General features: G+C 38.9%; 1 protein-coding gene across 5 annotated transcripts in view; it reads right to left on the bottom strand.

The window, feature by feature from the left end:
- Nucleotides 1-205: 205 nt before the first annotated feature.
- Nucleotides 206-24627, bottom strand: part of GRM1 (glutamate metabotropic receptor 1) — a 452400-nt gene continuing 427978 nt past the window's right edge. Inside the window, exons 9-11 of one of the 5 annotated variants that reach the window (XR_006352779.1) lie at nucleotides 13875-13959; nucleotides 1485-1519; nucleotides 1164-1263 (exon numbers count right to left, since the gene is read on the bottom strand). Coding sequence is in view for 3 of the 5 variants with exons in the window: in XM_043963679.1 (XP_043819614.1) it covers nucleotides 303-1263 (961 nt within the window). In the remaining 2 variants the exon portion in view is untranslated. Of the gene's footprint in view, nucleotides 1264-1484; nucleotides 1520-13864; nucleotides 13960-24627 lie in introns of all 5 variants that reach the window. The other 4 variants (XR_006352780.1, XM_043963680.1, XM_043963681.1 and 1 more) reach the window with 4 other exon arrangements.

Below are 24627 nucleotides of genomic sequence, written 5' to 3'. Positions count from 1 at the left end.
ATAACATTCTTTTGTCCTCCCTTTTGTATATAGCAGTTGGGCTTGTGCTTTGTCAGAATCCCCTTCCTGCAGCTAGAGCACACTTGAATAATTCAAGAATCAAAGCTCTCTGGTGAATAGATCGCCAGGAGAGAGAACCTCACTACCCTCCCCTTAATCCCACCCCATATTCCCTTCCCTTTCCTCCCTCCCTCCCTCCCCCATACTTGAGACAGCTACGGATTTGTCCTCCCTCCCCCGATTGCTTCTCCCAGCCTCTTCAGCTCCCCTTGCTCCTGTGACTGAGCCCCAGTTCCCTCCTCCTACAGGGTGGATGAGCTTTGCTTATAGTCCCTCAGGATGACTGAGGCGTAGGTGACATTTGGAGGGGTGCAGAGCACAGACTCAGACACTGGCGAGCTGGGCACCGAGCTGCCCGAGGCCACCGAGTCTCGGAAGGGCGACGGAGGCGTCAGGGCAGGGGAGGCGTCCGGGGTCAGTTTGCCGGCGGCTCGGAGGCCCCCTTCCTCCTGCTCTTCCTCGTCCTCCTCGTCCTCCAGCTCATCTTCCTCCGTGTCACCCCTCTGCTCGTATATGTACTCTTGGAGGAGCTGGAATCGTTCGCTGTCCCCCTCGTCGGCCGGGGGCGAGATGGGCTCGTCGCTGAAGGTGCTCAGCTGGAGGGGCAGCGCTTGCGGCTGCTGCAGCGGCAGAGGCGGAGGCTGGGGGGCCGGGAGCTGGTAGAGGGGCCGCCCCCCGTTGCCTGGGCCCCCAGGGCCCGCCAGCACCGCAGTGAAGTTGTTGAAGTCCGGGATGCTGGCCACGCCCTGCAGCTGGTCCAGAAGCAAGAGCTCCTTGGGCTGGGGCTGGGGCTCTGGAAGGGGGGGCGGCTGCTGCAAGGGGGCGGGCAGGCCCCGGGGGGCGGCCGGCTCGGCCCGGAACAAGGGGGGCTCGTCCACCGCCACGTGGACTGGGAGGGGAGGAGTGGCAGGGGTCACCCGCCGGTGCACCAGCCTTGAAGGGCTGCAGGCTGGGCTAAAGCGCACGGGTGCTTCGCCCTCCTCTTCCTCCACCACGTTGTACAGGGTCTTGGTGCTGATATCGGAAAAAGTCAGGCTCTTGCCCGAGCCTTGGTAACTTTTAGTTAGGGGCTTGATCACCGCTGTCTGGTTGCAGGCTGTCTCGTTGCTTTTCACGTGTACAGACAGGCGGTGCCACATGTGCTGTCCCTTGGGCACCTCTCTTCCACCTGGTTCAGACCATGACACAGACTTGCCGTTAGAACTATGAATAAAATAAAAATGGATTTATTTGCATAGACATCATGCACATAGACTTCATAGCCATATCAAATAGACACTAGGGCCCTAAACCCTGGATGCTCATACCATTATTGGGTTCATCCATGTCCCTCTTCCCACCCCCCACCCCAACTCCGTCCAATCTCATTCCCCGTCGTGTAACATTTACTACAGTTTCTGACTGACCATTCTGCTTTCACCTACCCTTCACACCCTCCCTCTTGAGGCAGCAGACAAGACTGAGAAAGGATGATAAAACAGCTGTTATTGTAAACTTTTATAAAAGAGGTTAAAAAAAAACTCCCACAAAACTCAGACAATGACATAATCGGCACTAACTGCAGTTTCTATGAAAGTGCAAAAAATTGTTAAGAATTAAAAAAAAAATAACCCAAACTTTGGCCCGTGGCCCTTAACACATGGGCAGCTAAAAGAAGTCATTAATGATAACTGATGACCCTTTTCTTCTCATCTCCAAGACAAATGAAAGCCAAGATATTCAAATCTATAGCCTATCTTCATAAAATTAAAAAAAACAACAACTGTATTCACTGAGTTACCAGGTCTGATTTTCAAATGTCTAAATAGTTGACATTTCACAAGGCAGTTTGGCAGGACAGGGCACCTCACCTGTACAGAGGGGGGAAAAGAAATTTGACAAGAAAAAAAATAATCATTTTGTTCCTTTAGGATTGTCAGTGTTATTAAATCCAAGTTAAGAGTTCTTCCTTGATATGGGAACACCATCATTAAAATTAAAATTGAATTGTTTTAGTCATGAAAAGGTCCTGATTCAACCCAGCTGACAGGAGTTTAGGGGTATTATATATGTCTGGACAGGAGGAAGCCAGGCCAAAAGTATTGACAACTTGGAATCAGGCATAGGATTGAGACCTTATCAGTGAAATCTTTTGATCTCTCTCCTTCCTGAAAGAAGAACTTCAGAAGCACTCATAGCAGCAATGCCACATTTATTTATCTCTGTTATCATGGAAAGCTTTTGAACAACTTCTTTCCCTGTGAGAAGAAAAAAAAATTATTATGTGTATGAATAGTTAATTGTTTATACTGTTATCCCACTGGGGACTCTGTGTTTTGGGTGTGTTTTTTTAAAGTATCTAATAAATAGTAATACCTAATAAAAGTTCACCTATTATTAATATCAAGGATGTTAATTTTATTGTTTGGTCCTACCTTAAGAGAGTTCTCACAGGCAAACAGCACAACCCAACTGCAAATGGTAATACAGTTCTTCCCCAATATGTGACTTTTCTGTCTCTACTATAATAAATCATCTTCAGAATCTGAAATGGCATCATTTTCTTTGTCCATTTTTGCCATCTCTGAAAGATATCAACATATTGTTTTGCATCTCTATGCTTGCAAAATCTTAGCTCTATGTCCTAATCCATTTCACCCTTGAGTAATTTGGGGCTTGACCCTGAAGTTAGCTAGTGTTGTTAACAGATTCTCAAACATATGAAATGAGAAGTCCTAACTTTTTTCTTTTCTTTTTTTTCATGAGTTTGCCTCCCCCACACTCCATTGTATCCGTGAAAACACCCAAGAAAGCAATACAATGCTATCACATTTGTGAAATTATAAGGAATTTGTGTGGAAAGCATTTTTCCTAGTTGGTGGTATGAGATAGACTATGTGTCATGGCATGAGATCTTCTGTTTAGAGAAAAAGCAAGGAAGTTTTTAATTATTCTCAAAGTTGGCTTGTGTAAGCATTTTGAAATCATATGGAGAAATCCTTCTAGAAACATATCCAAGTGTCATATTTATGATGAAGGTAATGTTTTGACATTTTAGATCTGAAATTCCTGAAAAGAAGAGTAAGCCAAATGTGTGTAAATTAGAGCAGGAGCTCTTATATACTCAAAGAAAAGCAGTGACTATAAGCATTTACTAAATAATAATAGGCAACAGGAAGAATGTTCTTATTGTTTGGAAAATAAGTATTGTATTGACCTCAGATATGATACACTCCCTCCTCTAGACCTTGCTCCCTGAAAATATGAATGATGTGAAACCCAAATGCCATTTGTAATTTGTGTTATCTTCCCATGTGTGCGTGTATATGCATATAAATTTACAAGCACACATATGTATGTGTATATATTATATGTGTATATGTATATATAATAGGTCTTTTGTTTCTTTCACAGAGATCTGATTTTGAGTACAGTCTACATTAAGTTGAATCAATATTATAATGCTGTATAATTTATTTGCTCCTCTGTGCTACATTATAATTACAGAATATTCTGTAGTAGAGCAAATTGCTTTTCAGGATGATGAGGAAAATATAATTTCTGAACCAACATGTTAGGGACTTGTCTTTCTCAGTGTGAGAACTCCCTCCACCTAGACAGATTACAAACTATCAATAGTTTTAGAGAACTTCCTGGAGCTCTGAGAGGTTGAGCTCCCTTCTAAGTCACACAACTAATCAATGTCAGAGGTTGGAATTAAACCCTGGCTTTCTTGACTATAAACACAGCACTGTATCATACTACTGAATCTCTTTGTCAAAATTAGTAATAATCCTTGGATCATATAGAAATCTTTTCATCTGAGACTGTCAAAGTGCAAAACTGTTCAAAATTGTTGAATTCATTAAAATCCCCCTACTGGATAATTAAGATGTTGCTGTGTCTCTTTTATAGTTGGAGGAACCACGGAACAGGAAAGTGATGTCACTTGTCCAATGAGAGAGCCAGAAAAGGAAATACAACCCACAAAGTTCTATTAATCTGGCTGGACAAGCCATATTTACCTTTTACTTCAGCATCTCTTATTTCTCCATTCTCTACTGTTCTTCTTAAAGAAGTCTTAATGGGCGGGGGGGGGGGGGGGGGGCAAGATGGTGGAAGAAAGGCTGTGACTCTCCGAGCTCCAGAAAACCTGTCCACATACCTCCAAAAATAATGCAATAAGACAACTCTTGGAACAGCATAACCCACATAAGAACAGAGTGAGACTCTTTTCAAGTCCAAGATGGCTTAATTGGGTAACTGGGATCACCTGCTGTTCAGGATGAGAGAGGAGTGAAGCATACAGAGCAGGATCAGCTTCAAGCAGGCAGAACCTTGAGAGCCTCAGAATCTTCAGCTGCTTCTTCTGAAGCTCAGCTTGTGGACCAGTGAGGGGATCCAGTGATTGGGGGGAATAGTTGCAGTCTTCTGGAACTGGGGCAGGGCACCCATGTTGTGAACCAGCAAGCAAAAGTGAGGGACAGGCACCCAGTGGGAGAGGGGCACAGACAAACCAAGCTTCTGACCATAGAGAATCAGATTTCAATCAGAATTCTGTTTCTGGGTCAAAGAGAAAGCAGACTGTGGTTACTCACAGGCCAGGCAGGCTGACAAAAAGCCCAATCACCCCCTGGACCAAGCTGTAGCTCAGAACAGTGTGTCCTAGAAGCAATGCTACACTTTAAGAAGGAGTTAAAAGCCAAGAAATAGGGGATCAAGATGAGTAAGCAAAAAAACCAGCAGACCATCCAAAGCTCCTCTGAGGGCAAGCTAGAACAGATTACACCCTCAGACGAAGATAATAAAAAAGTTAAAGCTCCTGCATCCAAAGCTTCAAAAAAATGAATTGGTCTCAGGCCTTTGAAGTGCTCAAAAGGGACTTTGCAGAGAAAGTAGAAGAGATAGAAGGAAGATTTAGAGAGGTGGAGGAAAGAATGGAAAGAGAAATGAGAGTGATGCAGGAAAGTCATGAGAAAAAATGTCAACAGCTTGAAAAGCCAAATGCAAAAGGAGATATAAAAGCTCTCTGAAGAAAATAATTGCCTAAGAATTAGGATTGAACAAATGGAAGCTAGTGACTTTATGAGAAACCAAGACACAGTATAGCAAATAAAAATGAATTTAAAAAATAGAGAGCAATATGAAATAACTCCTTGGAAAAACAACTGACCTGGAAAATAGATCCACGAGAGATAATTTGAAAATCATTGGACTATCCAAAAACCATGACCAAAATAAGAGCTTAGATTCCATCTTCCAAGGGATTGTTGGGAAATTGCCCTGATATTCTAGAAACAGACAGTAAAATAGAAATGGAAAGAATCCAATGATCACCTCCTGAAAGAGATCCCAAAAGGAAAAACTCTAGGAATATTCTAGCCATATTCCAGAGATCCCAGGTCAAAGAGAAAATATTGTAAGAAGCTAGAAAGGAATTAAAATACTGTGGAGCCACAGTCAGGATAACACAAGATCTAGCAGCTTCTATATTAAAGGACCAGAGGGCATGGAATATTATATTCCAGAGGGCAAAGGAACTGGGACTATAAGCTAAAATCACTTACCTAGCAAAACTGAGTATAATCTTTCAGGAAAAAAATGGGTCTTCAATGACAAAAAGGACTTTCAGGCATTTGTCATGAAAAGAACTGAACTAAATAGAAAATTTGACTTTCAAATACAATACCCTAGAGAAGCACAAAAAGGTGTACAGGAAAAAGAAATCATGAGGGACATTAAAAGGATAAACTGTTTATATTCTTACATGAGAAGATAATACTTCCAACTCATAAGAACTTTCTCAGTATTAGGGCAGCTGAAAGGAATATACTTAGACAGAGGGCACAGGTATGAATTGAATATGAAGGGATGATATATGTAAAGCATTTGTCCATGTTTTTGTAGGGCAGGCAGGGTGGCATGGCTTATGTCTGGGGCTGGATTTGGGCTTGGGGCCTCCTGTGTCCAGGGCTGGTGCTTTGTCCACTGTGTCACTTAGCTGACCCATGATGACACCTTCAAAATAAAGTTAAGGGGTAAGAGGAATGCACTGGAAGAAAGGGCAAGGGAGACGTGGAAGGGTGTAAAGTAACTCACATAAAAGAAACAAGAAAAATCTTATTCAGTGGTGGGGAAAATGGAGAAGGAGCAGGGGAGTGAGTGAGCCTTACTTTCATCAGAATTGGCTCAAAGAGGGAATAACAAACACTCAAGTGGGTATAGTAATATATTTTGCCCTGAGGGAAAGTGGGAGGGGAAGAGGCAAAGGTGGGGGAGGTGAAGGAAGGGAGGGCAGACTGGGGGAGGGGGCAGCAAAAAGCAAAATACTTTTGAGGAGGGATAGGGTATAGGAAGATAGAAAATAGAGTAAATATGAAGGGGAGGGAATAGGATGAAGGGTAAGACAGTTAGCAATAGTAACTGTGAGAGAAATGATGGGCAGGATGCCATCAGAAGGATGTATGAAAAATGCAAACCATCAACAAAGGAAGAACTGATGGTATTTGAATACAGATTGAAGTATAAATTTATATATTAATTTCTCTTGCTAAAGGTATTCTGTCTTTTTTCTTTCACAACTTGAGTAATGTGAAGATGCTTGACATAATTGCACGTGTATAACTTATATTGAATTGTTTGATTCCATAGGGAGGGTTGAGGAGGGAGGGAGGGAAAAAATTTAGAACACAAAGTTTAAAAAAAATCAATGTGAAGAAACGATGAGCAGGTGGATTTCAGAGAAACCTGGAAGGACTTTCATGAATTGATTCTTCTCAGCAACACAGTGGTCCAAGATAGTTTCAGAGGACTCATGATGGAAAATGCTCTCCAAATCCAGAAAAAAAAGTACCGTGGAATCTAGATGCAGATTGTGCCATACTGTTTCTACTCTTTTTGTTTTCCTTTTATGAGATTTTTCCCTTTTGCCCTGATTTTTCTTTCACAGCATGACTAATGCAGAAATATGCTTAATGTTATTGTACATATATAACCTATATCAGGTTGCTTGCTGTCTTGTGGAGGGGAGAGGGAAGGGAGGGAGGAAGAAAGATTTGAAACTAGAAATCTTACAGAAACAAATGTTGAAAACTATATCTACATGTAACTAGAAAAAAATAAAATACTACATTAAAAAAAAAGAAGTCTTTCTTTCTTCCTGACACCCAACATTTCACCCAGAGAGATTAGAAAACCTTCTACTTGGCCTCATTCTTGCCTCCATCTATCCTACCCTACCCATCTCCCTCTCCTATCCAAATGAACTAAATTTTCATCGTTTAAAATTGTAATGGGATATTTTCCCACATGGCTATGTGGTTTCCCTTTCCCTCTTCTCCTCATTGAGAAAAACTAAAATATTAAACAAAAAGGTCTTGTTATGTTTTCATTTACTAAGTGGGGCATAGGAGAGGTGAGGCCTTTCCCAGGAAGCACAGGTCTCTTGAATGCTACAATTTGCACCCATCTCACCCTGCTGTCTAGCCAAATATCTCATGCGACTCATACACTTGGCAAATGTCTTTATTCTCCTCCCAAGTAACAGTAAGGGAACCCCACTCACTCCACCCACTCTATGAAATGGATTGTTTTCCTCACTGTCAAGGGGGTTCTACGTGGGTCTCTTTATATCACACACTGCTTTAGTCTCCATCTGCTTGGAGTATTATTAATCATCTAGCAGGCAGAGAAAATCACAAGTTAGTACTGCTTTTATCCAATACAATTTCTATCTCGATAAGAGATTATCACAGTGGTTCTCAATGCTAGGCTCTCCTTTACCCCTCTGGATTTACTGTAAATGCACTGTGTAATTAGAGGGAGATTTAACATCCTAGGGGTATTTCTGGAGGCTTAGTAAATTAGACTAAACTCATTTTAGGACAAAAGAAATTGCATTCCATCCACTTGGGGCAAAAAGAAAAGGGGCAGGGCATTTTCCCATATAAATTACAGTATGCAGTATAGCTTTAGACCTCCTAGCTATATTAGGGAGGAATAGTATGTATGGGGTAGACAAGGAGGAGGGATTAAATGAACTCAGAACAATTCCACAAAAGTTTATTGTTGCTATGAAATACAAAGCCTACTATTTCATTCTAATAGCTTGACTTGGCTGTTCTTGAACTCCTGACTTTATCTCTTTTACTCCCTCTCATCAGGCGAGTTTAGTAGTTTGAATGACAACAATTTGGTTTGGAAAATTGCTTTTACTTTCCACAGAGAAGCTCATCCCTGTCTTCCTGACCTCATCAGATTAGAGCCCTTGGAATCATGCCTAACAGATATAGTGGAATGGTTATGCATGAAGGAATCATTCAGCCATAATCTTTCTCCTGAGGTCCAGGCCCACATCATTTCTTATTGGGTATTTTGAACTGTTCTTTAGTCTGACTAACCGATTGTCCTTCAGTCATCTTAAACTCAACATGTCCAAAATAGAACTTTTTATCTTTTCCCCAAAGCCCATACTTCTAACGAACTTCCCTATCACCATCAAAGATACTGACATTTTTTCAGTTACCCACCTTTTTGAATATGATGCCATCCTTGACTCCTCATTTTCCCCTACCCCACTTAAGCAATCAGTTTTCAAAACTTGTCATTTTTATCTCTACAACATTTCTCCAATCTGTCCTTTTTTCTACTTACAAGACTTATAGCAGTAGTTCAGATCTATATCACCTTTCCCCAAGACTATTGCAATGGCCTTCTAAATGGTCTCCCTGCCTCTAGATTCTCTTTATTCCAATCTTTTCTCCATAAACTACCAAAAAAAATTCCCTAAAGCACAGATCTCATCATATCATCCCCCCCACACACACACACACTCAAAAAATTCCACTGACTCCCTATTACCTTTAGGATCAACTATAAAGACCTCTGCTTGGCATTGAAAGCTCTTCACAAGTTGGGGACCTTTCCAAAGCCTTTTTATGCATTAGCCTTTCTATCTTCCAGTCACATTTTCCTTCTTTCTCTTGCTAAAACAATCCATCTCCTACACAAGATGCCCCATCTCCCATCTCTGCTATCTAAGACTGCAACACTTCTGCACCTCTATGCAATCCCTAGTTTATTTCAAGATTCACCTCAAGTGTCATGTTTTGCAGGAGGTCTTTGCTGATTCACCTAGCACTATTATCTTCCTGTTCAAGTTAATCTTGTACAATATGGTTTGTGTTTGTTTTGTACATACCTATTCATACTATGTGCATATCATCTCATCTAGTTGAATATCAGCTCCAGGAAACCAGGTACCAGAATTAATTTTGTCTTTGTGTCCCTATCACCTAGCACAGTGCTGGACGTATGGTAGGTACTTATGATGCTTATTGATGAATTAATCTTGGCTTTAGATCAACCCTTTAGTAACATTTGCCTTATGTGTCTTTATATGGCTCAATAAAGATACTGAAAATGATGATTCCTGACTCAGTATCTGTTGGGTCTGAGTCCAGAAATAGAAGATGATTTGAGGTGCTAGTGTGAGGACCTACTAAGATTCTGGGGCCTGGGTTTCTAGATACAACAGATCTCTTGACTTAATATTCTTTTAACTGGGTTTTCTCATCTCCACCCTACCCCACCCCCCAGCAGAAAATCCAATATTCACAGCACTTCAGAGAATGGATGGGAGTGGGTGGTGTAAACAGATCAGCCTATCTCTGGCACTTAGAGTGATCCTGTCTGTTTTATTTGTTTCAGTAAGTGCTGGTTACATCTGCAGAGTACATTGCTCTCAGCTCAAGAGAGGTCTAAAATGGGAATTGCAGTGGGTGGGTGTTTCAGAGCAGAAGGGAAGGATCCTGCCCAAGCTGTATGAGGGAAACATACAGCACCTGTCTCAGCTATGTCTCACTCAAGTCATTGCTATCAGGTGTAAATGGTCTCTCCACAGCCAGAAAGGTGGTTACCTACAGATAGCCCACAGTCAAAGCAAGACCTTCCTATGAGGTCTCACTCCTTCTACCTTAAGACTGCTTTTGCAAGTTTTCTCTTAAAGTGAAAAAAAAAGGAAACTTTATCAAGTCACAAGTTGTAGAGAAAGACTGACCAAATTAAGAAAAATAAACACACAGGCACAGGGCTGGAAGTAAGCTCTGAACTTGCTGTTTGGACTTCTGACCCATCTGTTCCTAATAGACTTGAGGATTCAGGTTCCAGGAAGTATTTAATTGCTTTTCAAGGGTGGTAATGCCAAGCATAGGAGACCCCAGAAAAATAGTTGTTATGAGCATAACCAAATCTTCTGTAATCAGCTTGGATCTGAGAAACCTATTCTCAGAGAATCACAGGCAGCAGGAATTGGCAAAAACTATTGGAACCAGGCTCTTATTTCCCTAGTCAAAACTATGTTGACCTTAGATATACTGAAGTCCCATCAACTCAATTAATTTTTCTTGAAATTTTCAGCTATGTGCGTGTGTCTGGGGAGTCATAGTAACAATACTAAAAATCTCAAACCTCTTTTGACTTCTAGAATGTAGTAGGTAGATCATATAGTAGCTACATCTAGATGTTGAGTTATTGAAGACACCTATTTCCTGACTAAATGAAAGTTGGTGTTTTCTGGATGAAGCCAGGTCTTGAAAGATGCTGATCCCATGCTTTCACCCCCTTGTTTAAAATAAATGAAGAGTAGCGCATTGTGCACGTCCCAATATTCTACTCTAATGACCAATGTACAAAGATAATTTTTTCATCAAGGAACCTAAATTAGATGGTGGTCACTGGTTGTTGAGCAAGTGAAAGGAAGGGCACATAAATCTCACTCAGGTAGAGTACCTGTTATTGTTAGAATGTGGTTCCAATTAGAAAGGAAATAAAACTTTCTAAAGTCATTCCATACGAAAAAGGGGGAACTCTCTCGGGTACAGACACTCCCTAGTACAGCAAACAATCAAATGGCAAGTATTTATTAAGGGCTTAGTATGTGCCCAGTCCTTTATTAGGGCAACTTAAGCAGTTTTGCTTTTAATTCAACTTGTCTATTTGGGAATGCCAAGGATTCATATAGAACATTTTGTTTGGAGATTTTATCAGATCCTGGCAAAATAATCATTCCATTCCCAACTTAATTTCCCCAAAAGTCATTTTCAGGGAATGTGGCAGAACCTAGTTTCTAGCCTCAGTCATGCCACAGTTGCAAAAGGCAGGCTTCAGAATGGTTTATTTTTCTTGTAAAAGTTTTTTAATCTCAGAAATGAGTCTTTTCACTCATTGTTACATGACTTATAATCATAACATCCAGTCATTCTGAGTTGTTTATTGTATTCTATTTAGAACTTTTAAGAAATACCCCTGGAAAAACTGAGCAGTGAAGCCATTCTGCTGCTATTTTTCCTCCTTGTCTGGTTAGACCTGGGCAGACAATATAGGGCCAGCAGTTCTTGTTATTGATTCGTTCTCTTTTTCTGGGTTACATATATACTATTAGAACACAAGATCACAGAAAGAACATTACTATTTTCTTCTTGTAGCATGAGCCAGGGCTGAAGAAGAGTTGACCAACCAATAAGGTATTTGTTGTTTAGTCATTTTCGGTCATGTCCAACTCTCTGTAACCCCATTTGGGGTTTTCCTTCTCTAGCTCATTTTACAGTTGAAGAAACTGAGGTGAACAGGGTTAAGTGACTTGCCCAGGATCACAAAGCTAATAAGCATCTAAAACCCAATTTGAACTCAGGAAAATGAGTCTTCCAGATTCCAGGTCTGGTGCTCCATTCATTGTGCCACCTAGCTACCCACTACATTACATAGGATTGCATTAAGAAGTCTTTTCATAAGGTACTAGATAGAACACATTAGCTTAGTAAGGTTTTAACTACCCTGGAATAAAAACACGAATCTACTCATTGCTAACATGCTCTTGATCTGAAATAATCTTGAACAATAACCATATGTGTTTGCTACTCCACTGATCCACTAGTCTTTTCACAAAGGGTGCTTTCTCTGTTGTGGGAAACTTCTTTCTTTTCACCTGGGCTTTGCAACTCATCTTTTAAAATCATTAAAGTGGGGGCGGCTAGGTGGCGCAGTGGATAAAGCACTGGCCCTGGAGTCAGGAGTGCCTGAGTTCAAATCCGGCCTCTGACACTTAACACTTACTAGCTGTGTGACCCTGGGCAAGTCACTTAACCCCAATTGCCTCACTAAAAAAAAAATCATTAAAGAGCCTACAGTTTTTTCCTGCATTCTTGCATGAGTGCATGTAAGGGGTAGTGTGGGAAGAAGAGTTTGTTAACTCTATAGTTTGTTCTGCAGGAGTTCTTATTTTGTTTATGTGTGTTAAGGATTCCTTTGACAATCAGGTAAAGTTATGGACCCATTCTTAAATAATATTTTTAAATGCCTAAAATAAAAGACATAGGATTACAGAGGAAATAATTATATTGAAATACTGTTACAAGCATTTTTTAAAATTTCATAGATCACAGGTTAAGAACCTCTACTCTACTTGTCTTGTCAAGACATGCATACTTTTGCATTCTCATGAATTCCTTCTGACAGAAAGTCAGCAGCTATTCCATCAGGACCAACTCAATGCATTCTGGGTCAGAATCACCATGTGGCACACAGAATAGCTCAGTATCTTTTGAGTGGAGCTACTAAGAATATACTTAGTTAGACTACTGTGGTTGGGTTATCAGATGTGCTCTGATTGTTGTATGAGCTACCACTTTCTCTCTCTCTCTCTCTTTATCTCTCTCTCTCTCTCTGAAAGCTGAGTAAAATTTAGTTGAACCCAATGTTGTTTATCTATGAGCTTCTTCAGAGAATCCCAGGAGGGCAGAACACAGATTTCCCAACATGCTCCACTGAACAAAGAGTGGGAGAGGTTTTGTGGCCCCACTCACCAGCATCCATAGCAACGTTCAATAACAAAAACATTTGTACAACATGGGGTTCTCCATGCTTGCAAGACTGTTTAAGTCACAGGAAACTAGTCAGTGGGCTGTCTCCTGCTGCAGGAATGTGTACCTTTGACTCTCCCAAGGGTTTGAAGGGCTGTAAAGGAACAGCTGAAAATGATCACAGACACTGTGTACAATGAATTGAACATTTTCCATGTTCTTCTATTGACTTAAAGGGACACTGTCAAGATTTGGAGGTCCAAATATCAGACCAAACATGCAACTTAATTTTTTTTTTATCAGAGAAGGAAAATCTGATAAAAATGGTTTAAACATTGCAGATAATAGTTTCCATTTTTTTTTTAAAAAAAGGAAATCTGGTTGCCACTTTTTGTGGGACCCACAAAATGTGTATTTTATCATTTCACTGAATGAGGAAGGGCACAAACAGCAGTTCATGCTGGTACTGATGGCCATGGGCTAAAGCTATGGAGCCAATCCATGAGCTTAGGTTATGGCTATCCTTGAACTGCCCCAGTATAATTTCAAACCCTTGGCACAACAGCCAAAAAGACAAAAAAAAAAAAAAAAAAGAAGAGGAAAGGAAAGGAGAAGTGAAGAGAAGAAAAGGAAAGAATAAAAGAAAAGGAAAGAAGGAACTGTTTGCCAAGTAAGGTACTGACAAAATTTATAGCAGTGAAAAATTCACTTTTGAGCTTGTGATCAGGGTTTCACAACGAGGCTCCAGAAGAAAAAAATGTTGCATTGAAAGCAAAAAAAAAAAGCAAGAAAAAGAAAGCAAATGACTTGACAGTATCCCTTTAAGAACTTATGGACAATAAAGAATTGATTGATGCACAGAAACGAATTCTTCCTCCTTGATGGCATGCACCACATCTGTCTCAATGTTAGAAATGGAACAACCCAGGAGAGAGAAAGCAAGGGGTCAATCACTATGTGTCATGCACCTTTTCTTACACATTCACTGCAGTGTGGGACTTTTCAAAGCTGCACATGTGCCGACGGACACTGGCTGGTGGGCGAGAATTCTGGCTGCCTCTTCCTGAGGATTGAAAAGAAAAAGACACCCGGTGAGTGGTTATACACATGTACAGACATGGCGACTATACCACTCAGAAGGGTGCCTAACCCTGACCTAATACTGGTTGGATTCCTGTTATTCTTCCTTCTTTTTTTCTGTTTTATTCTCATTCTTAAAATTCCTATGTGTACTTGGCCATCTCCAGCCCTGGTAGGGTGGGTTGAGGTGTGGAGAGTGCTGCCCAAGTTTGATTTCCCTTGGCAACATTTGTTTTCAGAAGTGCCTTAGATGAGGCCCATTCTCCTCTCCATATTGTGAAATCTTTTCTTTCCAAACCGCAGATGGCTTTGCTCCTGATCTAGAGGGGACCTCTTCCCCCACACCTCCTAACACACTCCTTTGTGCTTGGTGGTGCTGCAAAAAGAGTCACCAACCCCACATCACACAGATAACAGACCCACTCCTTCTAAAAGGGGTTTGACAATAAGTCTTCCATTCTCTTCTTTAGCTCCCCCCTCCATTTCATACTGGGATATCTAATTTCACTCTTCATTCATTTTGACCGTGTTTGGATCTCTAAAGAATCAGCACTGCCACCTAATAGGATGCCACAGTTGTCTTTCTGGCCCTCTAAGATGGAATTATGTTAATGGTGGAGAGACAGAAAGCTCCCTGGGCACTTTTGGCTCCATTGTAAGAGATGGTATTGCTTAGAAGGAAACTACTGCTGCTAATCTAAAGCTGCTTCTGCATCCCCATGGTGATACACAGAGTGAACAAACAAAGGCACACATATCTTCTCTTAGTTCCATCAATAACAACTCAAAGACTTTTTATTTTAACTTTTCCTTTTAGTTAATTTGATTTCAATGATGTATGAAAAGCCTCACACTACTAAACTGATCAAGGCAACCAATTTCACAGATTGCAGTCATGAGTCCCAATTATATTTCTAAAATAAGACTAAAAGTCCCTCTTCACAAGTCTCTCCTCACCGCTACCCCAAGTCATCATGGTTACTCATAATGAATAAGGCCAGTGATTGTTCCAGACCTCTATTCCATAAATATAACTAAAAATGGATTACTTGTAATTCTTTTGTTTTATATAGATACATACATACATACATATATGCATACATAAAAGTATGAATTCCTCCTTTAGGAATAAGGTGTTGAGATACCTTGAGATGAGCTCCATGTTATTGCAGGAATCCATTTCTTTAAATGATTTTTGAAATGACCATTCATGCTTGCTACAAAATTTGCCACAGAAATATCCCTTAGTATTCAACAGGTCCATCTTGAAACCACAAGTCCACAAAGATAATTGAAACCTTGATCCACAGTGAGAATATATGAGTTTTTCAATTTAACATAAGTTCTAAAATGAACATGAACATTATTACATACCTCATCAAAAAGTATGGGGAAAAATTATTGAATGACTTTTTTTCAAGCTTTTTAAAAACAAACTTATTTTCCAGTATTACCAAAATAAAAAAAACAGAATATAGTTTTGAACATTTTGAAAACAATTTTAAATTACCTTAAGCACCAAGAAGTCAAGAAAAAAATGTGTTATTTTATGGGACTCATGATGGCTAACTATGCAATATAAGGCAACACATGAAACCAAACTTTAAGTATCTAATTCCCAACTCCAACTGGTTATTGATTTTGTACTTGATCACTGATAAAATAGATTAGTAGTGGGAAAGGCCATTCAATTTGATTCAATAAAAACTGTTTAAATATCTGCTGTGTGGTGAACTTACTGTGATAGTCACTAGGAAAGGTGCAAAATTTTAATTAGAAACAATCATATATCACAAATTTTCACCAAGGAGACACATGCTTTGCACAAGGCAAAATATAGTAAGTGCCAGGTGAGTGGTACAGACTTTAGGTGGGTTATCAACTTCTATAAATAATTATCAAGTACTAGTTATCTGTAGGTTTCTGTTCTAGGCTGCAATGGATAGACCAAGAGTAATAAATGCAATAATAATTACATTATAATGATAAGAGGTAACAAGACATAAAGGATAACCGTAGTATCAGAAGACCTGGGCTTAGGCCCTGGTCTGGCAAAAAATGACTGTGTGAGGAAAGGAGAGTAACTTAACCTCTCATAGCAATAGGTAACTCTCTAAGACTAGAGATAGATAAATTGGGGGCAGCTAGGTGGCGAAGTCACTTAACCCTCATTGCCCCAGAAAAAAACCAAACAAACACCAACTAAGACTAGAGTTAATTTCAGACAAATTGCTGATTGGTCTTAGTGGAAGGAGTTTCCAAATCAGGAATTCCATACCCTGAATAAATTGTAGATGCTGTCTTTCTCTTCCATCCTCCCCCTACCTAATACAAAAATAATAATAACTATTATTCTATATTTGTACAAATATACTTATAATAAAGATAATAGCCAATTTTTAGCTCGTTATGTTTTATAAAACACTTTAACTCCATTATTTCATTGGGATCTTACAAAAAACTCTTTGAGGAAGGCAATATAAGCATTATTGTCTTAATTTTATATGAAAGGAAACTGAGGCTGGGAGAGGTAGTTATTAGACCATGTTTGTGCAGATGGTAGGCATCAGAGGCAAGATCAGTCTCTCCTGACTCTTAATCTAACACACTTTGTACTATACAGGCTATGATTTCTTATAAGACCTGGGCCCTGCCCTCAAGGAGCTCACAGTCTAGTCAGGAGCTATGTATGACATTCACACAAAGAAATGTGATATAAAACACTATTTTATTAAGTGGTATATACTTAAAAGAACACTTTTTTTACTGTAGCTTTGGATAAAGTGAATTGTTAATGGTGTTCAGGAAGTAGTTGGTACACAGGATAGGTTGATGGTCCTGGAGTCAGGAATACCCAAGTTCAAATCTTACTTCAGACACTTAATAGCTATGTAACACTAGGCAAGTCACTTAACATCTGCCTCAGTTTGCTCAACTGTAAAATGGAGATAATAATAGAACCTATTTCTCAGAGTTGTTATCAAGGTTAAATGAGATACAATTTAGAAAGTACTTGGCATAGTCCTGGCACATAGTAGATGTTTAATCCGTTCTTCCTTCCTGAGTGAAAGTCCTGCAAATATTGAAGTCATAGTTACTTACTATCCCCTGAGGAATCTTATGTGGCTATTTTATAGTATATGGGACCTGAATTACATTGCCAGCAGATATAGTTTCACTTATCCTACCAACCACATATTCAAAGAGAAGGCTCAGGAGGAATGATGGCTTTGGGAGGTGTATCTAAAATGAAACACACTTTAGATTTGAAATCAGTGACCATGGTGACTAGGAGCAAAATGGTGGCACAACTTCCATAGATGACAAGTTTAATTTTAAAGAATGTAGTCTTCAGTCTCATTTTGTAGAATGTATTGATCCTCCTAAGATCCTTCCTATCTGCAGTCTGGATAAGCCAAGGATAGGTAAGTGTGATGTATGTATTAAGGTGAATATGACTATTGGAAAATACAACGAGTGGATGTTTACATAGTAGCTATGCTTGTATAAATAAGGGAAAAGCTGTGATGAGTCTTTATGTTGGTCTTCAGATCAAAGTCATAATAATGGTGTACTTATTCTTTAGGAATCAAAAGATACATTCATATAAACCAGGGACTTGACCTTTTTTTGTGTCTGGTGAAACCAATGACCCCTTCTGATAATATTTTTAAATACATAAAATATATAGGATTCACATAAATTTACAAAGGAAACCAATCATATTGAAATGTAGTTATCAACAAACTATTTCAAAAATCAAATTTGTGGACCTTAGGTCAAGAATCCTTGATGTGGAGAACATTTTAGTAATGCTTCAGATGCACATAGGATAAACATTGTTTCTCTGATTTCCAGGTGCAAATTGTTATAATTACACTCTCTACTCATTTCCCCCAATCCATTTGTCATTCCTTCAAAGCCTCCATAATTTCATTTGTGTGGGTTATCTCTCTAACCATGCAGATCAAAATTCTTCCATTCATTAGAAGAAAGACTTCAAGAATTTCTGGGATGAGAAAACCTCATGACCTGGTGGTCTACCTTATGGTGGTAAGAGTCCCAGAACTTACTGAAGTGTGTTCTTGAACAACACAGAGATACTCTGTCCTTGAATTTGTTCTTTAAGATATTACAGTTTGGTTGGAAATGCTGGAGTTTGTCCTCTGTTGTCATAGCCTTTTAAAACTCCAATGTTATTTCCATACTGTGAAAGGCACTAGAGCAAGGACTTTGTGGAGGCTCTTATCACTTCATTGAGAGAATTGAGATATGACTGCTTGCCTCTACCATTGTTTTTGTGGGTATGCATTGGAGGTCAGAAATGTTTTTATATAGCTTCTGGTGCTATTGCTCTTAACCTGCAAATACAATTACTATAATACATCATAGCTCATCATATAGTTGAATAAGAGCTTCTAAGTACACATTAAATTTTTTTTTGTTATTCAGTATATGCATGGGATGGTGTCACACTGAAGTAACTAGAGCCTGTGCTTCAGTGTGATGATGGTTTTCCAGCTGACCTTCCATGCTTCAGTTAACTCAAAGGAATGTGTCATCCCTTTCTTGGAGGAACACGTCAGTCAAGTCACCATCTCCTGTCTCACTCCGCAGGGAGAGAACATTTTCATATATAGTATAAATAGTTGATTAGTTTCTTGTGCTCTATTGTATTGCAATAACTACACAGCTGTTATAGAGAGGCTTCCTTCTCCAATCTTCCAATCTCCCCAAATAACTACTGACAATCCCACTTCTGTTTTTTAGCCATGTGGCCCTGTAGACATAGCCCCTCTCCACCTCCAGTCTGAGTATTGAATTATGCATTTCACTCTCTTCCCCTGTGGTTAGGAACTGTATGGAATTAAGAGGAAGCTGAGAGCTCCCTAGAGGGTGGAAACAGATGGATGTCTGTGTTTTGTTTATTCCACCAACCATATAGAATAGATGGAGCATTTAAAATGCAAGACAGCTACACTTATTTCAGAAGAAAATTGGTGCTTTCTCCCTCACCTTAATAAAAATCATCTGACTTGAGGAAACCTCCTTCTATGTCTTCTCCAGTTACTTGTCTCAAACCTGAGCTTCAGGTACATAAATGAGCATAGATTTGGGGCTCCAAAAACCATTTAGCCCATTGCCAAAATGCATTTGCCTCTTGGCTAAGACTTGCCTCCAGGAAGATCTATGAAACCTGACATCTCAGGGTAGCTTTTGGCTAGAAGTGAAGGAAAATAACAGGTTAAATTGAAATTGCCACACGTTAGCATTTAGCTAAGAGAATGACTCCAGGAACTGCCAAGTCTGGAATTAATGACAAAAGAAGCATGTGGAGAAAGCTGACAACTAATGCAAGTATTAAAAATGGGTTAAGAACATCAATGAGTGGAGATAACTGTGAACAAGATATTAGGAGACCTGGATTTCAATAATCTCTCTTAGCCTGGTTTCATATTTACATATAATATTTAATAGCTTTAATTTCACCATAAACCTAGAATGATAATAGCACCATACCCCATTTACTTTTTAGATTTGTTTTAGGTGGAATGATTTTCTATTTAAGATATAAACATGATTAATTTCAGAAAGAGTGGGGCAATGACAATAAATAGATCTTTCAAGAAAGAGGTCATGATTCTTGTTTGTCGGATACAGCTGTATTTTCTTGTGGCTGCTAAAGTACAATGTGTCTAATAGCAAGGAAGTATTTAATTGCCTTTCTAGCTAATTGAATTGTTTTTGGATGTGGATAAGAGGCATGCAGAACAGGGCAAACAACAACTTGCTCCCTACAGAGAAATGCTGCAGAGTACCTATAGCTGGGAAATGTCATGAAAATTGCTAGAAATTCTAATCAATTCCCATCTCTAGGTCTGTGCACTGGTAATGTATCTTGTACTTCTTTTCTTTTCTTTTCTTTTTTTGGTGGGGCAATGAGGGTTAAGTGACTTGCCCAGGGTCACACAGCTAGTAAGTGTCAAGTGTCTGAGGACAGATTTGAACTCAGGTACTCCTGAATCCAGGGCCGGTGCTTTATCCACTGCGCCACCTGGCTGCCCCGTATCTTGTACTTCTTAACCTTTTAAGTTGTAAAATTAAAATAGCAGGATAAGGCTATTTGGGGTCCTCATCATTTTAAATGTTAATGAAAAAAGACTAGACCATCTTTCTAGTGATTTCAATAGGGTCTTCACTCCCATGATAGATTCATCAGTGTGATCCCATAAATTGCATAATCTCACTGGCCTAATCAAAATTCATTGATGCTGAAAGTGAGTCAATCAAAAGCTGAAGTGCTGAAACATGAAATCAGGATATTTAAACGAGAAGTCATCATCTTCCTAAGAATGAAGTTTTGACATGAAAGCTATGGAATTATCAATTTAGAGCTAGAAATGATTTAAGATATCATCTAGTCATAGGTCCATAAACCTAGAATCAGGAGGGACTATGGGATCTATCTAGTTCAGTCCCTTCATTTTACAGATAAGGGAATGGAAAGCTCAGAGAAGATAAGTATCTTCTTTATTATATATCCTGTCCAAGGCCATACAGGTCTAGGGTTAGGATCCAAATTAACTGACTTCAAATATAGTATGCTTTCCACCATACTATTTTGCTTCATCTAAAATATAATTTGAAATTACACTCCTGTACTTGGTTGCTACAGTTGCTACTGATGCTTAATAGACTTCATGGACTTCTGGACTTAATTATAATTGACAGCTTGAAGAACAATAAGAACTAGCCAGATTTGCTTTCATTCCACTTAACTAAATCCTTAACAATGGCCCTATTTCTCTTTCATACTTGTATCCTCAGCTCTTAGCATGGTGCCTAGCACATAACAGGTGCTAAATAAATACTTGCTGAATGATTAATTATCATTTTGGGACCCTCGTAGTCTCCATGAAGGAAAATGTAGTGCTTGAAAGGTGGGGTTGAAGAAGGGAACAAAGAGGTGGATTTAGAACTTGGGCTATGTCTTGTTGGTAGGTCCATGACAGTCTCATGGTAACCAAATGAATGAATGAATGACAAGTTATTTATTAAGTATTTACTATGTGCCCAGCACTTTGTTAAGCACCAGGAATATAAAAACAAAAGGGAAGATAGTCTGGGCCCACAAGAAGCTTACATTCTAATGGAAACAAAACAAATATAGGGGATTGGTAACTTGTCAGGTATATTTTGCATCTAAAAGCTACATGGATAATGAGTAGAACTTAGGGAAGTAGTTTGTGAGGCTCATTCATTCATTCATATGACAAATACTGGTTGTTTGCATATTGTCCTCTTCACCTATCCATCTACCTGTGCTCCACATACTCTTTTTTTTTTTTGGTGAGGCAATTGGGGTTAATTGACTTGTCCGGGGTCACACAGCTAGTAAGTGTCAAGTGTCTGAGGCCGGATTTGAACTCAGGTCCTCCTGAATCCAGGGCCAGTGCTCTATCCACTGCGCCACCTAGCTGCCCCCCCCACATACTCTTTTTTCTAATCAGCATTAAGACAGGGAGGTCAGAGTCCAATGAATGCTTACTTCTGGCCTACTGAAAGTCTGTTGATATTTTGCACCTATGATTTATACATATATACATATATATGATTTATACCAATCCCAATATTATAACTTATTTCACGTATTTTATAAGTCTATCTCTATGTGTATATACATGTCATGTAACAGAACATGGTGGACTGAAGAAACATTTAAAAACTCAAAAGGAAGCAAAAAGTCATTTAAGGTCTTTTTTTATCAACACTTCTCAGAATATGATTATGCAATGTTACAATTTCTATTGCTATCACCCAAGTTGCTTTTGCCATCCCACATCAAATGTTCTGAAATCTCTAGTGAAAAGAAAAACACAAATGAATTTATCCTCAAATACCCACTCAATGAGCAAAGGTCCTGCTTCTCTTTTCTCCAGAAAGAAAAAAACAATAAGCAAGAAAGAAGAATCAAAAGAGCTGCTAGAAATATATTCTTCTTTTGCTGAGCAAAAGGTTAAAATCACAAGAAAATATACAGATGAAAGAACAGCTAATAAGAAAACAACTCATGCAAAAATTATTACATCTGACAAGGTATACTAATCATTTGTATGTTATACCAGGGCTGGAGCCTTTCTTATGTCTTTAGCAGTGGAGTGGCTTTATCTCTAGTGTTGAGAACAATTTTTAATGGTATAATTTACACAGTTAGGTTTTTATTCTCATGGATATGTGTATTTTCTATTGAATGAACAAAACCTCCATACTGGAACAAAAAAATAAAAGAGACACCAAGGGTGGGGAAATCATGCCACACTTCCAGATGGACTCTAATCTGCCAGACTGAGACGGGGAGGCGTTAAATTATTTCAGAGTTTATCAAAGACCAATAGAGAGGAGGAGGATTCAAAATGCCAAGTATCTAAATTCTTAGCTTAGGATTCAATTCAATTCAATAAGCATACATTAAATGCCTACTATATGAAAGGCACTGAGAGAAGTAGTCCTATATGGTGATGAACTTATAGCATCTCCTGAGGTCAGTTCCCAGCTCTGCTTCCTATGGAACCTTGATTAAAACTCTCTTTGGACCTTAGTTACCTTATCTCTAAAATAAGGGGATTGGGCTAAATGATCCCTAAGGACCTTCCAATTTAAGGATCTAAGATTCTAAGAGACAGGCACTTAGAGAGAAGCACTAGGGAGAAATGGATAGAACGCCAGATTTAGAGTCTAGAAGACTTGGCTATAAGTAATGCTTCTGACACATACTAGCTATGTAACCATGACAAAGTCACTTATCCTCCAAGGGCTCCAGGAAACTTATGAGATTGTTATAGGAAGGCTGCAGATCTGCCTCAGTGTGTAGAATTACTATGCTGCTGCTGCTGCTACTACTGGTAGTGGTGGTGGTGGTAGTGGTGGTGGTGGTAGTAGTAGTAGTAGTAGTAGTAGTAGTAGTAGTAGTAGTAGTAATAGTAGTAGTAGCAGTAGCAGCAGCAGTAGTAGTAATATTCCTAGTCTTAGTCTTACTACCACTACAGCATTTATATAGTACTTTAAGATTAGCAAAGAACTTATATATATATGTATATATATATGTGTGTGTGTGTGTGTGTATATATATATATATATATATATATATATAAATCTCATTTGATCCTCACAACAACCCTGTGAGATAGGTAATGTTGTTATCCTCATTTTACAGATGAGGAAAATCAGGCAGATAGTGGTTAAAGTATCTTGCCCAGGATCACACAACTTGTAAGTGTCTAAGGCAAGATTTGAACTAAGGTTTGCATATACTGGGAATTTTCTAGACTGATGTTGTGAGTCTCTCTCTCTCTCTGTATGTATGCATGCATGTATGCCCTTACACATATATATACATATATATGTATATATACATATATATACACACATGTGTGTGTGTGCAGGGCACATGTGTGTGGATATATACATACATATATAAATACAGATTTATATTCCTATATGTTGGAAACTTTCTCCTTATATTCCCCCATAATATGCAAGACATAAAGACAAAATAGGAAATAGTTCCTACCTTCAAGAACTTATATAAGCAATCATTGCCTTCTTAAGAACTACATCTTGGAGTGAAATAGCTAATAATGAAACATGTTTCAGATTACTAGAAATGTTTGTTGAATTGGTTCTGGACCGAAGAAGTTTTTTGGGACTTCTGAATTTTGTGGCATTAATAAGCCAGTATTATAAATTAGGTTTCTTTGCCTAAACAGAATTTTCCTTAATTCTTCTCCTCCATTATCCTCCCCCTTTAACCCTCTTCACCAACATAAAAAGAAACTAAATTATGAGTTTTCATCACAGACATATATCTCTAGGCAACTTCCTAACACTGTTAAGAATTTTGACATCTTAATCCTACAATCAGCTCAGCTCAATTTGGCTCAGTTCAATTAAGGTCAATTCAATTCAAACATTCACTAATGTTCTCCAAGGTGTCAGGTCCAGTACTAGGAGAAAACACTGGTCACAGTATAGGTATTGGATTTGTTCATCTTTTTCGGTTGTGTCCAACTCTTTGTGACCCCATTTGGGGTTTTCCTGACAAAGATACTGGGGTGGTTTGGATAAAAGCTATTAAAAGCTGATGCTACCTCAATACCTACATTTGGGGCCCCTATGTCTAGAAAAACCTTTGTAATTAATACAAATTAGTTATAGGATTTCTTTACGAATTTGCCAGGAAAGGGAAAATGTCAAGGCTCTTTTTCTTGATGGCCACCAAAATTATTAAAAGAGCTCAAATACTGAGACATACCTTCATTTAAATTTAAATTCTTGTAATTGGAAATTAAATACACTTACAGAATTTTAAGAGAGAGAAATTTTAAGAGAGAAAAAGTTAATTTAGTGGTAGAGGGAGAAAGACAAAGAGCCTTTTGATTTTTCATTTAATTTTACAGAGAGCTTGTTCTCTAGATGTTCTATTTTTTCCTAATTACTATACTCATAATTTTGATATTAGAAACTAGGGGAGAAGTTGTGTCTGGTTTAGGGTTGTGTGGATCAATGAACTAGGATTTATCTAAATGGTCTTAAATTAATCTTAGAATATAGCATTTAATCTCACTCATTTTTTTCCCATCCAAATAATTTT

This window comes from Dromiciops gliroides, chromosome 4, assembly GCF_019393635.1.
Source record: "Dromiciops gliroides isolate mDroGli1 chromosome 4, mDroGli1.pri, whole genome shotgun sequence".
Classification (NCBI taxonomy): domain Eukaryota; kingdom Metazoa; phylum Chordata; class Mammalia; order Microbiotheria; family Microbiotheriidae; genus Dromiciops; species Dromiciops gliroides.
This window is presented reverse-complemented; position numbering and strand designations above follow the sequence as displayed.